At 38.8% G+C, this 15,195-nt stretch overlaps 2 protein-coding genes and 1 long non-coding RNA gene across 3 annotated transcripts; 2 read left to right on the plus strand and 1 right to left on the minus strand.

Moving 5' to 3' along the window:
* Positions 1-6,319: 6,319 nt before the first annotated feature.
* LOC122037593 (1-deoxy-D-xylulose 5-phosphate reductoisomerase, chloroplastic-like) lies at positions 6,320-8,689 on the minus strand. The gene is made up of 8 exons (XM_042597123.1): positions 8,083-8,689; positions 7,860-8,009; positions 7,703-7,770; positions 7,428-7,539; positions 7,241-7,345; positions 7,031-7,152; positions 6,702-6,848; positions 6,320-6,616 (listed from the first exon to the last, which is right to left on the minus strand). Exons 1-8 carry the CDS (start codon positions 8,626-8,628, stop codon positions 6,445-6,447), a joined length of 1,422 nt encoding a protein of 473 aa, XP_042453057.1. The 5' UTR covers positions 8,629-8,689; the 3' UTR covers positions 6,320-6,444.
* Positions 8,690-9,007: 318 nt separating this feature from the next.
* Positions 9,008-9,576, plus strand: LOC122037589. Its single transcript, XR_006127677.1, has 2 exons — positions 9,008-9,125; positions 9,204-9,576. It is a non-coding gene; the product is annotated as an uncharacterized LOC122037589 (long non-coding RNA).
* A 1,299-nt stretch (positions 9,577-10,875) lies between these two features.
* LOC122037591 lies at positions 10,876-14,037 on the plus strand. Its single transcript, XM_042597122.1, has 2 exons — positions 10,876-13,782; positions 13,870-14,037. The coding sequence occupies exons 1-2, from the start codon at positions 12,873-12,875 to the stop codon at positions 13,971-13,973; spliced, it is 1,014 nt and encodes a 337-aa protein (XP_042453056.1). The 5' UTR covers positions 10,876-12,872; the 3' UTR covers positions 13,974-14,037.
* Positions 14,038-15,195: the final 1,158 nt, after the last annotated feature.

A 15,195-nucleotide genomic window follows, 5' to 3' on the forward strand; every position in this document is an offset into this window, starting at 1 on the left:
AGTGGGTTTTGACCAAAACTCACTGATGACCCTCCCCTACTTGGATTTATCTGAAATCATGTTCCCTGTGAGGGTCTGATTGGAGAGAAGGTATATCTGGTGTCAAAACGTATTTATACCCCCTGTCTAAGAAGGTATTGCTCCGTGCCAGTTGGCACGGAACAGTGCACCTCTTTTATTTTTCAATAACCAAGAAATGTTGTCCCATCTTATTTTGCAAGGATTGCTACAATCCCTTTGTGCGAGTTTTAACTCTTTTATATTTCACAACATATTTAAGTGACTTTGAAATTACTAACCTTTTTCTGTTGAATTGAAATGTATCGTATTTTTATTTTAAACAATGGAGATATGGTGTGAAGTATTATTTCTGCTTTACAAGTGATGGTTTACATTTCTCATACCTACAATAACACTGTAACACAAAATAAATACTCCATAAAGCTATATAATAGAAACATCACTTTTCACAATTATTTTTCTTACAATCCTATATATGTACTTCATACAAAACATATGTCTCAACTCCTCCAATTTACAATTCAGTCAAGAACCAGGGGTTGACGGCATTCTACAGGTCCTCCGATTATTGCCCAGTTATTTGCACCTGCTGCATTTGATTTTGACCTTCCCATTATGTTTCGACTCGATCCTTGCCTTCTTTCGCTTACCAGGCTGCACGAGGCTACGGGGACATAACACTATAATGTTGTTTACTCCCCTTGGCCAAAATTCCTTGCTTCGACAGGGGTAAATACGATCCATGTATGTCGTTTTTCAATTCTGTGAATGAAAATAATGCTCACAATATGGGAGTATATCCATGTTCCGGTGAATTATGACGGCAATTGCATGTGAGCAAGGCAATCTTGAAATTTGAAACTCCTCACAGTTATAATATTTTCTCTCCAAATCAACAATGTATGAAACACCCCATGTCTCTACTTCCATTTCGGATTGAGAGTAGGGGTAGACTTTATATCGTCTAGCTTTCTCCCTCCTTGATTCCATTTCTTTGGTAGCATGAGGTGTCAACACAACATACCATTTCGAAACTTCCTCCCTACGGTTAAAGAACCATTGAGCTACCTTTCTTCTGGTATTATCAATTAACCTGTTTATGGGAAGTTCACGCGTCTCCTTGAACAAAACATTTAAACTCTCTACATAATTGGTGGTTAGCATTGTGTACCTTCTGCCACTAAAGTGTGCATTAGCCCATCTTTTAGGGTCAATGTTCTGAAGCCACTTATGAGCATCTGGATGTTTTTCAAGTATGGACTGCATTATGAGATCATATTGTAGTGTTGTGTTGGCTCGAGCTGCTGCCCAAAACAACCTTAAACCTGACCTACTGCCAGTATCTGTTACCATATTGCAAGACATGTAGTGACAACAAAAAACATGATGGGCAGTAGGGTAGACTTTCTTAGCTGCTGATATAATGTCACGATGTCTATCTGATACTATACTCATTGACTCTGGATCAACATTAAAGAATCTCTTCGTATGATCCCGAAACCACTCCCATGCAAACCCACATTCAACTTCAGCGATTCTAAAGGCTACTGGGAGGACATTGTCATTAGCATCTATTGATGTAGCCATCAACAACACACCCGGATATTTGCCTCTTAGGTGTGTGACATCAATTCTAATTAATTTACGAAGATAAGACCTGAATACTCTTCTACAAGCTCCAAACCCCCAAAAACAGTGTTGGAACTGATTATCCCCATTCCTATGTAGTGTCACATAGGTTTCAGGATCCCTGACTCTTAACTCACGCAGATATAGTGGAAGATCTCTATATGCTTGGTCATAATCTCCAACAACTTTCTTCATCGCTTTCTCTCGAGCTATGTATGCTTTTCTGTAGGATATGGTCACTTCGAATCTAGTTTTTATATCTGCTATAATCATACTTGGCTTGTATTGTTCATTAACAAGAAATTGCTCTTCAACAAAAGAAGCTACAAAGGATGAAGAGCATGCTTGATGATCAGCACTTTCCCTAATGGTGTCACATTGGTTTTCCTTTATATATTTCATAACAATGAACTCTACATCCCCCTGGGGAACTACTCTCCACTTACACGGTTGATTGAAGCAGACAACTTTTACTTTATTTTTCCAAGTGTCGACTGGGTTATATCTCATATATTTAACCATGGCATGCTTCACAAGTTCATTCTTGAACTATTGTCGAGACGGAAATATCTGTCCTACAAAAAATTCATGCTGATCTGCTGCCTCTTCAATTGCCCTTTGGACTAATCGAGAATTTAGAATATATGGATCATCAGCTATTGGGAACTCCTCCTTTAAGTCACTGTACTGCTCTTGAGATATTTCATATTGTTCAATCTGCATATCATCAGCAAAGAATTCTTGTACATCTGTATTGCATTACATTTCCTCTCCATTTTGGTTATAATACTCTTCCTCCTCACTCCAAGTAGCCTCATAGTAATCACCAAGTGTTGTACACAGGTTCAGAACTTCATCTTCTTGAATACTAGCTTCTTCATTTAAATCAAATGTGAAATTACTACTTGTATTTCTATTTGAGTTAGGCACACAACTGTACTGCGAATATGATGGAATATTTGTTCTGGCTACTTCTCCTACATTAGCTCTATGTCCAATGCTAGAATTTGCATCAAGAGTATTTCATATCTCAGAGAGAATTTCTTCAGTTATATGATCATCCCTGATAAATAAATTACAAACTAATTTAGTAAATTTGCAACTACATAATCTATTGTTGTAGTTAAATTGTAATTTTGCTCAAATGAAACCACTAGGAAGGGTTGAGCGAGGAAAAGAACAATTTGATGTAAAAGTAAAGTTTTAACCACATACCACGTTGCGCCTAATATCTATGATATCAGACCTCTTTTGAAGTAGATACTTCTTGTAAACTAGGATCACCACTAACTAAACCCTAAACCATAAATAAAAAATGTTCAGCCCAACTTAACTATCAACGTCAGAAAATAACAAGACTTAAATCAATTAAGTCTTCTATTACATCATATTTCAGGTGTTGTTGAATATTTATTCCCCACACTACAAAAATAAATCATAACAACACTTTTTGCCGTCACCCTTCCCACCAATACTGTAATTTTTATTTACCATCACTACCCTAATTCACAGTAAAAAAATAAATACATACATGTCTAAATATTTAAATGTGTGCTTTTACTAATTTCCCTCTTGCAATAAGTTTGTCCTTATCGGCTGACGTTCTTAACTTAATTTGTCCTTGGTCTCCTCTAGCAACTCTTACGTCATTATGCCATAAACCTAACTGGTCTATTGCAATCCCGTCAACCAGCACAAGCAGTAATGGCAAGCATAGGGTTCATATTTCTTTCAAGTTTAAACACCGCGTAGAGGGATGGAGGGAGAGAGACGGTGAAAAGACGTGCATCTGAACCACAAAATATTTTTCAATTCGAATTTCAGCTTGGATGTTTGGAAAATTTGTGTTTCAAAAAGGCGGTTGCCAGGTTAGCCAGAGGGGTAATCTGGGAATTGATTTTGGTAAATTACGCCTTTTGGTAAATACCAAACGGTGATGTGCCTTTCGGTAAATATATTAAACGAAGTACACCTTTTGATAAATTGTCGAAAAAAAAATCCTCCCATGAACCCCTCTTTCTTTTTTTTGTTTTTAGGGTCTCACTATATAAATAATACTAGTATATTATTAATTTTTATAATGCGTATTAAATCTTGAATGGACAGTTATATGAATACGATGAATTCACATTATGCCGGATAAGATTGTGTTGATTAATATAAAATAGAGTTGTTATAATAGGATAAACGTCCAAATTTCAATAAAATTAAGAAAAAAATCCTCTCCGAACTAGTTAACTACCGTTTTTTGATTTAGCTTTTCACAGATGATCGTGAGGTCGATCATGTGGGACTGTTGAAGTGGCGGATTCTATGTTTTTATTATAATGATAAATTCACATTATGTCTTCAGGGTTATAGTGCCATAATAAGATATTTAAGTTGTCATCCAGGTACTTATGGTTTGAATCCTAATTATGATATATTTATAAAAAAAATCATCCAAATAAAAGATATAATCAAAGAATACTAAGGGTGCGTTTGGTTTGTGTGTTTTTCATTTTCATTTTCTGAAAAAAAACACGTTTCTGAAAAATGATGTTTGATTTGTATTTTCCATGTCTATTTTTAAAAAAAAATAGCTAGCATTTTCTAGAAAAATAGAGAATGACAAAAAATCGTTTTCTGTTTTCTAAAAAACGTACGTTTTCCAGAAAATAAAAATGAAAAACGTGTAAACCAAACACACCCTAAACTTCTAGAATGACTGTTGTCGAATCAATTACCCAAGGATTGAATGTGACGATTAAAAAAATCACACTCCTTTAATTTTTGACTTTTATACTATAAATTATATTTAGAATTTTGCATAATAAAAAATAAATGGTATTTTTATTATGATTTTTTTATGTTTTCATTTACCGCATATTAGTGTTAGTAAACATGTCAAAAAGAGGGACAAATATTAGGTTTTAGTTAGTAAACTTTCCCATAATCAAGAAATAAAGTCGACAATTCAAGCTAACTCAACTCAAGAGCGCATGGTTCCTAAGATATCCAAACCGAAGTAAGCTAAGTCAAAGGGAGACTTTTAAATTTCTAATTACCTTGTTGCATGTTTATACTTATTATCGAACATAACTTAAATAAATTGTCAAGCATTAAAATAGTAAAGTTATTAAGCAAATGATATTTCTCTTATGGTTGATTTAGACGACAATATGATTTATATATTTGACATTGATGCATCAAAAGTGATTGAATTAGGGTTTAGTCATGTGGATTGAGCGATCAAAAGTAGGTGGTTTAGATTAAGAAGATGTTGAAAGTGCTTAAGGGCAAAAGCGCCTAAAGCAAGAAAGAACTAATTGGTGGACTTAAGGAGTAGTTGGAGACTCAAAGACATCTAAACTTGGGCTAATTTTTTAGTATGTAAATTGTATATTAATGTAATGTAATTGCCTAGGTAGCGGATGAACTAGGGCTTGCTTGTTAGGGTTTTATAACTTTGGGAGGTACCTAAGCCATTTTTTAATTATCTCATCTTTGATCTTTAAAAAGTTTGAACACAGCTTGAACTCGGATTTCATTTCAAACGTAACTCGAGCCAAAATTATTTACATTTTCAAACTTCAAATTGAATTTGAATTTTACATATATTTTTATACTATATTCGAATCATTTGCACCCTTAGTTACTTATGCACTTGTTATTAGTTACATTGTTAGTCTCGTAAAAAACATAGTAATAGATAGAGGAACTATCACTCGTAGTGAATGAAAATGCATATCATACGGCTTATTTGATCCATGATCATTGAGATCAACTCTAATGTATAGTGTAAAGCAAACTAAAAGAGTTCTCAAGTTGGTGTTCCTTTTAATGAATTATAGAAATATCGAATTATCAATCCAAGCCCTACTATGGGTTTGTCTCGATGTAAACAAATAAGGGGAGGAATATTAGGGGTGTCAAAAATGAACCCGACCCGACGACCCAACCCGAATCGACCCGAAAAAAATCAGGTTCGGGTTGGACATTTTCGGGTTCGGGTCGGGTTCGGGTTGGAGGGTATTCGGGTTGAAGATTTTCGGGTTGGGTCGGGTCGGGTTCGGGTTGACCCGGGTTGACCCAAATATAGGGTTTAGTGGGATTTTTTTAGGGTTAAATCAAATTTTATTTTGAAAATTAAGATGTTTTATGTATATTAATATCAAGTTAGTATGATAATGATGAAATATTGAGATAAAAGTGAAGAATTATAGGGAAAATAGCTCCAAAAAGTCATTTTGAATCGAATTTTCGGGTTACACGGGTTGGGTTCGGGTTGGGCGGGTTGGACGGATTCGGGTTCGGGTTTAGGAGTTTCGGGTTGAATTCGGGTTCGGGTCGGGTTTGGGTTGGGTTATAAAAAAAAAAAAATTTAACCCGACCCAACCCGACCCGACCCACCCGAATTGACACCCTTATTAAATTGTATACCTAAACCATTTATTAAATTTTTATAAAAGATCATATGTCCTAGGGAAATCTAAATGCTAAATGATATAGTCGCAATTGATTTCTTCTTTGAAACAAACTCTTTTCTTTCGGATTATCATAGTTATACGATAAGGTTATGCTCGGTCATGTCGAGTTTCGACCCTAAAATTTCATATGACAACACTCCATATTTTAATCATCGCATCATCCCCAAAGGACTATAAAATAATGAATCAGATACTTAATGTGGACAATCGGTCTGATCCGACCGAAATTTCATATATTATGGAGGGGATGAAATAATGCAAACACATTATTGTGACAAAACATTAATCCTTGGAATGGCATAAGGCTACCACTCTAGGTGAGAGCTCAAACGGTAACAGGAGTACTCAAATCAGACGAGGGCTGCAAATTGGCGGCGTACTCTCGAGCCCACAGATCATAGTGCACGATCTCCTCCAAGGAAGGCTTCACGACAAGCTCCTTTCGGTGCGCGTCGCAAGTGAGCTCCACCACCTTGAAGATGTCCAAATAGTTGATCCTGCAAATGCAAAGCACCAAGAAAACTTTAGAAATGGCTTCTTCCAATGTTGTCTTCGGAAGGTAGTTAAGGAAAGAAGAAGTACTTCTCGTCGATGAACATCTCCACGGCCTTCTCATTGGCAGCGCTGAGGACTCCGGTCATGGTGCCACCGGCGCGGCCTGCTGCATAAGCAAGATCCATGGAAGGGTACTTGACGTGGTCAGGTGCCTTAAAGGTCAGCGATTCTTGCCTGCAAGTCATGTTCAGATAAATGAATCAAATGTTCAAAAGCAAATTTAGTATTCAAATTGATAAAAGTTTAGTTCATTTTAAGTTAAGCTCAATTTGATTTGATTTGATTCAATTCGATTAACTTATTAAACGAGTTTGTAGAATCAAAGATTTTAAAAGAGAACAAGTTGAGACACGTACTTGCAGAGATCAAGCCGGGGCCATGTGATCTCCGAGCAGTGGATTCTTTCCGGCCACGACAGTGTGTAGAGGATCGGCAAGCGCATGTCAGGCCACCCCAGCTGAGCCAGCACAGATGAATCCTGCAGCACAAACAGAAAGCTCAGTTCAAATGTGTCGATCGAGAATAACATTTTTCATTTTTCAAATGGCGGCAGCAGATCTCTTTACCTGTGTCTCAACCATGGAGTGGATTATGGACTGTGGATGAATTACGATCTCTATGTCGTCGTAGTCTGCTCCAAATAAGTAATGTGCTTCTATAACTTCCAGTCCCTGCTCGTGCAATGGAGGATTAGAGAGATGGATCGAAGAAGCTAAGTAGTAGTGTTGCGAGCAAACTAGTGCAGATGGAAACCTTGTTGAAGAGGGTAGCAGAGTCCACAGTGATCTTTTTGCCCATGTTCCAGTTGGGGTGCTTCAGAGCATCAGCAACCTTCACATCTTTTAGCTTCTCCACAGGCAAATCCCTGTGCCAATGGCCAATGCAAATAGATATTCAGTTAGAGTTTTAGATACTAATGTCCATTTTTCTTAGCAATCTATATTTAGAGATCAATCTCTAAAATATTCATCCCTACTCTTCATTTGAGTGTTGGAATAAAGAGGGCATAAATGGAAGGGGAAAGGTACCTGAAGGCTCCTCCGGATGCAGTCAGAATTATGCGGCGGAGCGAGCCCTCCGGCAGGCCTTGAATGCACTGGAAACAGAAGCAATTGGTGAGAAAAAGACCGTCATCAAGCGACGCAAAATGAGAGCTGCAAGGCATGATCGGTAAGTACTAAGCACCTGGAATATTGCAGAGTGTTCAGAATCAGCAGGAAGAATTTTGACATTGTGTTTGTGCGCGAGAGGTAGCACGAAAGGACCTCCGGCGATGAGGGTCTCTTTGTTCGCCAAGGCGATGTCTTTCCCGGCTTCAATGGCGGCGACGGTTGGCTGATCAAACGAAAGTGGAATTTGTTGAGAACAGAGGAATTTGTTGCAGAATTTATGATGTTTCATTCCTTACCTTCAGGCCTGCGCATCCTACGATTCCGGTGACCACCGCGGCGGCGTCGGGATGGCGAGCCACCTCCACCATGCCTTGCTCGCCGGGAATGATTTCCGGTTTGTGTTCGACGCTGGCGAGGGCTTCTTTGAGCTCGGCGACCAGTGACTCGTCCCTCACGGAAACTAACAGAGGCTTGAACGTCTTGATCTGATCGGCGAGCAGCGCGACGTTGGAGCCGGCGGCGAGAGCCACCACCTTGAACTTGTCTGGGTTTTCCGCGACGATATCCAGCGTCTGAGTTCCGATTGAGCCAGTGGATCCGACGACGGAGATGGGCTTGGGGCCATCCCAAGACTTGCGTGCCGGGTCGACTACAGCCCGGCCGGCCCACGCCGGAGGCGGCCCCTGCTGCAGCGAGCAGCTCGCTGCCTTGAAGCGAGCTGCTCCCGATCGTCGAGAAGGAAGATTAAAGGCGGCGAGTTTGCGACCGCTGGAGGTGCCTCTGGCGGAGTCCAAGAAGGAGACGCCGGAAATCTCGCCGGAAAGAGGAACCCTGAGTGCCATCTCTCTAACTCACACCGCCTACTGATCTGCCAAGCTGAGCCGAAGAGGAGAGCTTGAAATACTCCGCGACGGCGAGAAGAAGAACACGATCCATGAACTGGTCAACGATTTAGTTTGCCCGGCGTTGACTGCGCCCAGTGGCAGGAATTCGACGTCGTTGGCGATGTTTGACCCAGCAACGAAGAGAAAACGATTAAGGTCAACGCCCTCGTTGAAACGATATTCTTCAACTACAAAAAAAATAATAATAAAATTTTTAATCAGTTATCCAGCAAACCGATTAATACCAATACAGTCTTATAAAAAAAATTTATTAACCATCAGATCACTTATTACATGAATATACTTCTCTAATTTATAAATTATTCCTAAGCTCGCTCCTCCATGATGGGTTTGTCATGCGTGAGAAAGAAGGGATATATGTTTATAAAAACATATGTTAAGCAAGGATTTTACTCTATCTACAAAGGTCCAACTGCATGTTTGAACACTTGAAGGTACATAATCAGTTTCATTTCTTTGCTCCTAATTGTTTAAACATCTGTGTGTCGATAACGTTTCCTTCGTTTTTTCAGAAGAATTGTGCATCTACAAAAACATGATTTAGTTCAGTCGTGGTTCGTGATACATGATGTTGTATGATCTCGATCTTCTTGTTTATCGAGGAAATATTATTTTTGCCAAGGAAATAGCCATCTCATATAGTTGTCGTCAAACGATGGTAAGAGCTTTGGAGTCATCTAGTTTAAGAGGGCAACAGCCAACATGAGAGTTCGACCCAATCATGAGGCTCGATGATGATCCTGACGTACTAGAAGACCCGTGTGCTTCCATGTTTATCTAGTTTTAATTAGTAAGGTTAGTTAAATTTATGACTAAATTAATCTCAATTATTTCAAGTTACAAAATTATATTTGACGTGGCAAAAATATGTCACGTCATTCGTCTTATTGTGACGACGTGGTTAAATCTACTAGGAATAGTACACGTTGGAGGGTTCAACGAGAGTTTCCCCGGCAGGACCTCTAATGTCCAAGTCATCACGGGTAGAAGATGAAAGGAATTTACGATTTGTAAAGCAAACCTCATTTTACTATTATCTGTGTTATTTATATAGCCTTATGCTCCCAAACCCTAACGGGTTAATGGGTTTCGGGTTGCGATTTGTGGGTGCTGGAGAGATGATATTATTAGAGGTAGAAATATTAACCATTTCTACAAGTATGATAGTGCTATTTGATTAACCTGAGCAATAATTATACGCGTACCTATTGAAAAAACATTAGGAAGGTGTTAAAAAGAAATTTTTGCTATTTACAAAAATTATTTTATATAGTCTTCTATTATATCGTCACTCAACACAAGAGCTATTGTCTAAAATGATGTAAATTGCAGTAATTCTCCTAAAGACAAATGCTCAATCAGCAACACCCTGTTTGAAAATATTAAGAATTGAATTCTTAGTGGAATTTGAATTCAATTCCATTGTTTAGTATAAAATTTTGATATGGAATCGTTCAAGAATTGAATTCTAATTCCATGAAATTGTGCAAAAGGAAATCAGACCAAAACTCATCTCATTTGGATAGGAAATTTACCCTGAAGAACTAGAATTACTTAAATGCCTCTTTTAAAACCTCCTTTTTTTTCATCTGCCGACTGCTTGCTCCCGTGCGCCGTGTGCCAACTTCTTCCCGTGCGCTGGATTGAAACCTTAGCAAAACAAACACGAGCTCCTTTCTCGGTTCCGCTTAGATAAGGTATCTATACTAATACTTGTTACTTGTTAATTCTCTTGATCGATTTGCCATGCTTCGTTTCCTGATCCTATTTTTTACCTTTATTTATATAGTTGATTAGGGGATAAACTTCGTTTCCGTGTATATATAGCCTTGTCTGTTATGATCATTTTTTTTTTCTTATGCTAGCAAGTAAAAGGTCATATTTTTTGGCTATTGATAAATTACTGTTTTGATAAATTGACGACTTCCTCAGTAACCTCTACATTTTGTTTGGATAGATCAAGAGTGGTATGCTAACACTCTCTTTCTGGAGTTTTTATTATTAAATGGCTAGTTATGAGGATAAAATGATAAATGTATAATAATGAAATTCAATTCAAATAGATTCCAAATTAAGGAATTCAATTCAATTCTGTTATTCACTAATTCATTCTAAACATAGGAATTGAATTGAAAACAGGAATTCAATTCCTAATGGAATTCAATTCAATTTCTTCACTTAAGTTGTTTCCAAACAAGATGTAAGTTTGTTATATTCCTCAGATGAAATGTTATCTCATGACATTCTAAAAAGAAACCTATGATTTCTCATTTTACCACTAAAGTTGAATGCAAAACTAGCATCAATGCTACATTTGAGGGCATTTGGATTTAATCCCTTTTCTAATGATACTTGTCCACCATTAATGTACTCAAAATTTGACGTCAACATTGGAATTATGCACCTTGTTATTGATCTTTCACGCTAAAAAGTGAAATTGAATTTTCCTTTATTCTGAAACATGTTACTAATCAATAATTATAATTTACATCCTACATCTCTACACCTTATTTGATTGTTGATATGTTCACTAAATTGTTGACAACACAATGATTCCATTCACTAGGAACAAAACAAACTTAATTAGTGTTCCCTATCTTATATGGGATGTGCAAAAGATTATCATATACATATGTTCCATCACTTTTGTTATTATCATACTCCTATCTGTTTCACCAAATGGAAGTCCCTCAGCATGATTTCTCAATTCACGCAATGTGCCATGTAAATAGAGTAACTCATCGTGGGTGTCATTTTAATTTACTCCAAGTGACTGATGAGGAAAACAGAGTTGATGAACGGTTGGTGAGGGATAGTTCCTTGGAGCATAAGGGGTAAGTTAAAGTAGAGTGGATATATGAGCAATTGGTGATGGATGCTTTGATGGGGTAGTGAAGTGATAAGTTGGAGTCGAGGTTATGCCTTTGCTCAAGTGAAGTGGTATGATGCGGCGATTGAGGTGGGACCCTGGGAATACGTAAAAGTCAAGAGAATCAAATTACATGGCGGTTAGAATAAAAAAAATGGTAAAAAAATGGGTCGGTCTTTGGGGCTAGCATTATTGATCACTTTGGCCGAGATATGGCCAACCAGATTGTTAAGTCAACTAGACTAAAGGTCCAATTGGACACTCATCTACGCAACATTGATGAAGCTTCGAGCTGAGTTAACATACCGCAGAGCCAGTTTTATGTTTGATTTAGAAATAACGTAATTAACTACTCGACAGAATGATCTAACCGATCGGACTATACGTCCGATCGAATCAGTTGGACACTCAATCTACCCGAGCTCTCTAGCTCAATAAAGAGGTCGAGAAAAGCTGAGTCTCCGATTACAACTCTTTGAGTCGACCGAGTGGTATAGTTGAGTTATAGCCGGCCGGGACAGTCGGGAGGCTCGATCAAATTATTAGCTAAACACATAGTGGGCCCCTCAACCCAATTAACTAAATATATTTTGTGTTACGGATGACAGAGAATATTCTGTATGCTAGGTATACATTTGAAGTTTCCTTTCTACCATGCACATAAATTATGGGTTAATTTTGAGAAAAGTGTCAAAACATCTTTATAATCTGTCATCTTTTGAAAATGTTTTGAGATTCGTACATAAACGGTGACACTATAAAAAGGGATCTTCATTTACAGGAGCAGATACACTCACGTGACGCTAAATAGTTTTACATATTCATTGCTACTGTTCTATTCATTTTTCCTCACAGCGATCACGAACTTAAGCGCCGAAGGACTACACCATAGACTTCTTCCCTGATCCGGTACTAACGCTCTTTGTGACACACAGGATAACAAGAAATCTTCATTTAGTCAATATTAAAGCTACCATTTTCAACCAACCATCTCCTCCACCTTCAGGCGGAATCATGATACATCCTCAAAAATGGCTCGTGTCGAAGGCGATGAGCTCGAGTGAGCCTAGTTGTCCAATTCAATCACAAGTAGCTTCTTGCTCTCATCATCTCACACCATGTAACAAAAGGAAAAGTGCAATAACCACTTTATCTTCTTTTATCTTTTACATCATTAATTCTTCTCCTCCGAACAAACCCTAAACCCAAGCAAAGAATCTATTCCATCTTCAAACAAGCATGATACATAGAAAGCCGAAGAGTACTAAATCCTCCTCCTCCTCCTCTTCTTCTTCATTGTCCTTGGTCAACGATGGCTGAGGCCGCTCCCTTCCTTCTCCGGCTCAACAATGGTGTCTCCTCTATGATCTGTGTGCTGCTGCTGCTGCCGGCCTTTCTCCGTACAGCTGCTGCCTCATCATCCTGTCGCTCCTACTGCGGCAACATGACGGTGGACTACCCCTTCGCGCTGCGGCCGGGGTGCGGCCACGGGGGCTTCCGGGAGCTCCTCTACTGCATCAACGGCGTGCTGATGCTGCACATCGCCTCCGGCTCCTACCGGGTCCTCGACATCGACTACGCCTACGCCGGCCTCACCCTCCACGACCCCGCCATGTCCGACTGCTACTCCCTCGCGCGCTCCCCGGACGGCCTGGGAAACGGCTTCGAGGTGGAGGCGTGGCGGGCGGCCTACCTCCGCCCCGACCCCGACAACGTCTTCATGCTCATCGGCTGCCGGCCGGACTCGCCGCTCTTCCAGGGCTTCCCCGCGCCGTCACGCGGGGGCCGCCGCCACTTGCCCTGCCGCAACGTCTCCGGAATGGGGTGCGAGGAATACTACCGGTGCCCGGCGTGGGACGGCGAAGGGCAGCCGAGGGCAGGGGAGGCGGCCTACGGGTCGCCGGTGGGGCCGCCGCAGTGTTGCGCGCTGGAGTTCGGCGCCATCAGGGCCATCAACGTGAGCAAGCTGAGGTGTGAAGGCTACAGCAGCGCGTACAGCTTGGCGCCGGTGCGGGCCGCTGGGCCGGGGGCGTGGGCCTACGGCATCCGGGTGGCCTACTCGCTGCCGGCGGATCAGGAGGGCTTCTGCGGAGCATGCCAGGCCACCGGCGGCGTGTGCGGGTATGACCAGGAGACCAACGCCGATCTCTGCCTTTGCGGCCGTTTCAACTCCACTTCCAACTGCGACTCCACCGCCGGCGGCGCCGGCGTCTCCGCTGCTGGTATTAAGCTTTATTTTATTTTTATTATATTATATTTATAAAAAAAACTGATTATATTTTTCGTCAATTTCTTATTTTGAGTTGCAGAAATTTCATCAGGATTAAGCTTGATGGGCTTCTCTTCATCGACCATCTTAATCCGAGATCAATCATACGCCTTTCTATTTATTTTACTATGTATTTCCGTTTAATATTTATTTTTCACATTATTTATATTTTTATGAAATCATGAAATGTATTAGTATTTTCATTTTCTGTTAATTTCTATATATACACAAAAAAAAAAAAAAAATTGGAGCCGTCACATCAGTGGCCCCGCTAGAACCGATCTCATGAATATGAAGGGAGATAAATACAGGTACAAAGTTGAAAATGCATGACAGAGAATTAATTTCTTTATATACGAAATGACATTTGGATGCCCTTTACGGCTTTACTTTGGGGAAATTAGTGGAAGATGATTTTGAAATCTATTTGTACATTCTAAGCATGTCCTCCGTTGCATGTTGAATATAGAATTGTCAATTTAGATTGGATTCGTCAGATTAATCTATTTTATCAAATAATTTAAAAGAATTATATTAAAATTTTATCAATCCGTCTAGACGAGCTGATTGACATAGATTGCAGGCCCAGTTATATCAGCTCGTGGCAAGTTAGGATTGACTTGTGGATTAATTTTTTTTAAACTTAAAATTAAAATGAAAATTTTAACGAGGTTGTGGGCTTGATCTTTTTATCCACAATTCAAATGTTAAAATTTCATTTTTTTACTTATTATTTTTTTTTTTTTTACAAACTCGTAGGTTGACCTGCCTAACTTACAACTTATTTATGCTGGGTTGGATAATGGATTTTTTAGTCTGTCAATATGACAGCCGACCCACCCCACTCTATTGTATAACAAGTTTTGACAAACCAACCAACCCTATTATAAATTGGCCCATTTGATAGCACTTAACAAATGCCACCGTAAGTTCATGCTCACGAGCACGCCGCTAATTGGGTCAAGTCAAGCTAAGTCGTTAAAATGGAGGTTTAAATTTTACTTAATTTTAATTTTATAATCTTGAGTTTAATTGAAATTTGATTTGAATTTAATTTATTTAGAGTTATTAAATTTTCAATTTGAATTTGTTTAATTATATAATTTTTTTTTATATTTGTAAGTTTGGTTAGTTGGTAAGTAAATTTGATATTATAATTTTGTTTTCATTTTTTTTAATTTATTTGCAATGTTGATAAAAGTTTTGTATATAAAGATAATTCACAAATTTTATGATATTATCCACAATTTTTATTTATGAATTGTACCGTTTAACTCATCGAAACATATATATTAAATTGTATTAATGAATTATTCAAATTTATTCATTTAATCGAAGTTATTATTAAAATAACTAAACATGTTTT

This window comes from Zingiber officinale, unplaced genomic scaffold, assembly GCF_018446385.1.
Source record: "Zingiber officinale cultivar Zhangliang unplaced genomic scaffold, Zo_v1.1 ctg66, whole genome shotgun sequence".
NCBI lineage: Eukaryota > Viridiplantae > Streptophyta > Magnoliopsida > Zingiberales > Zingiberaceae > Zingiber > Zingiber officinale.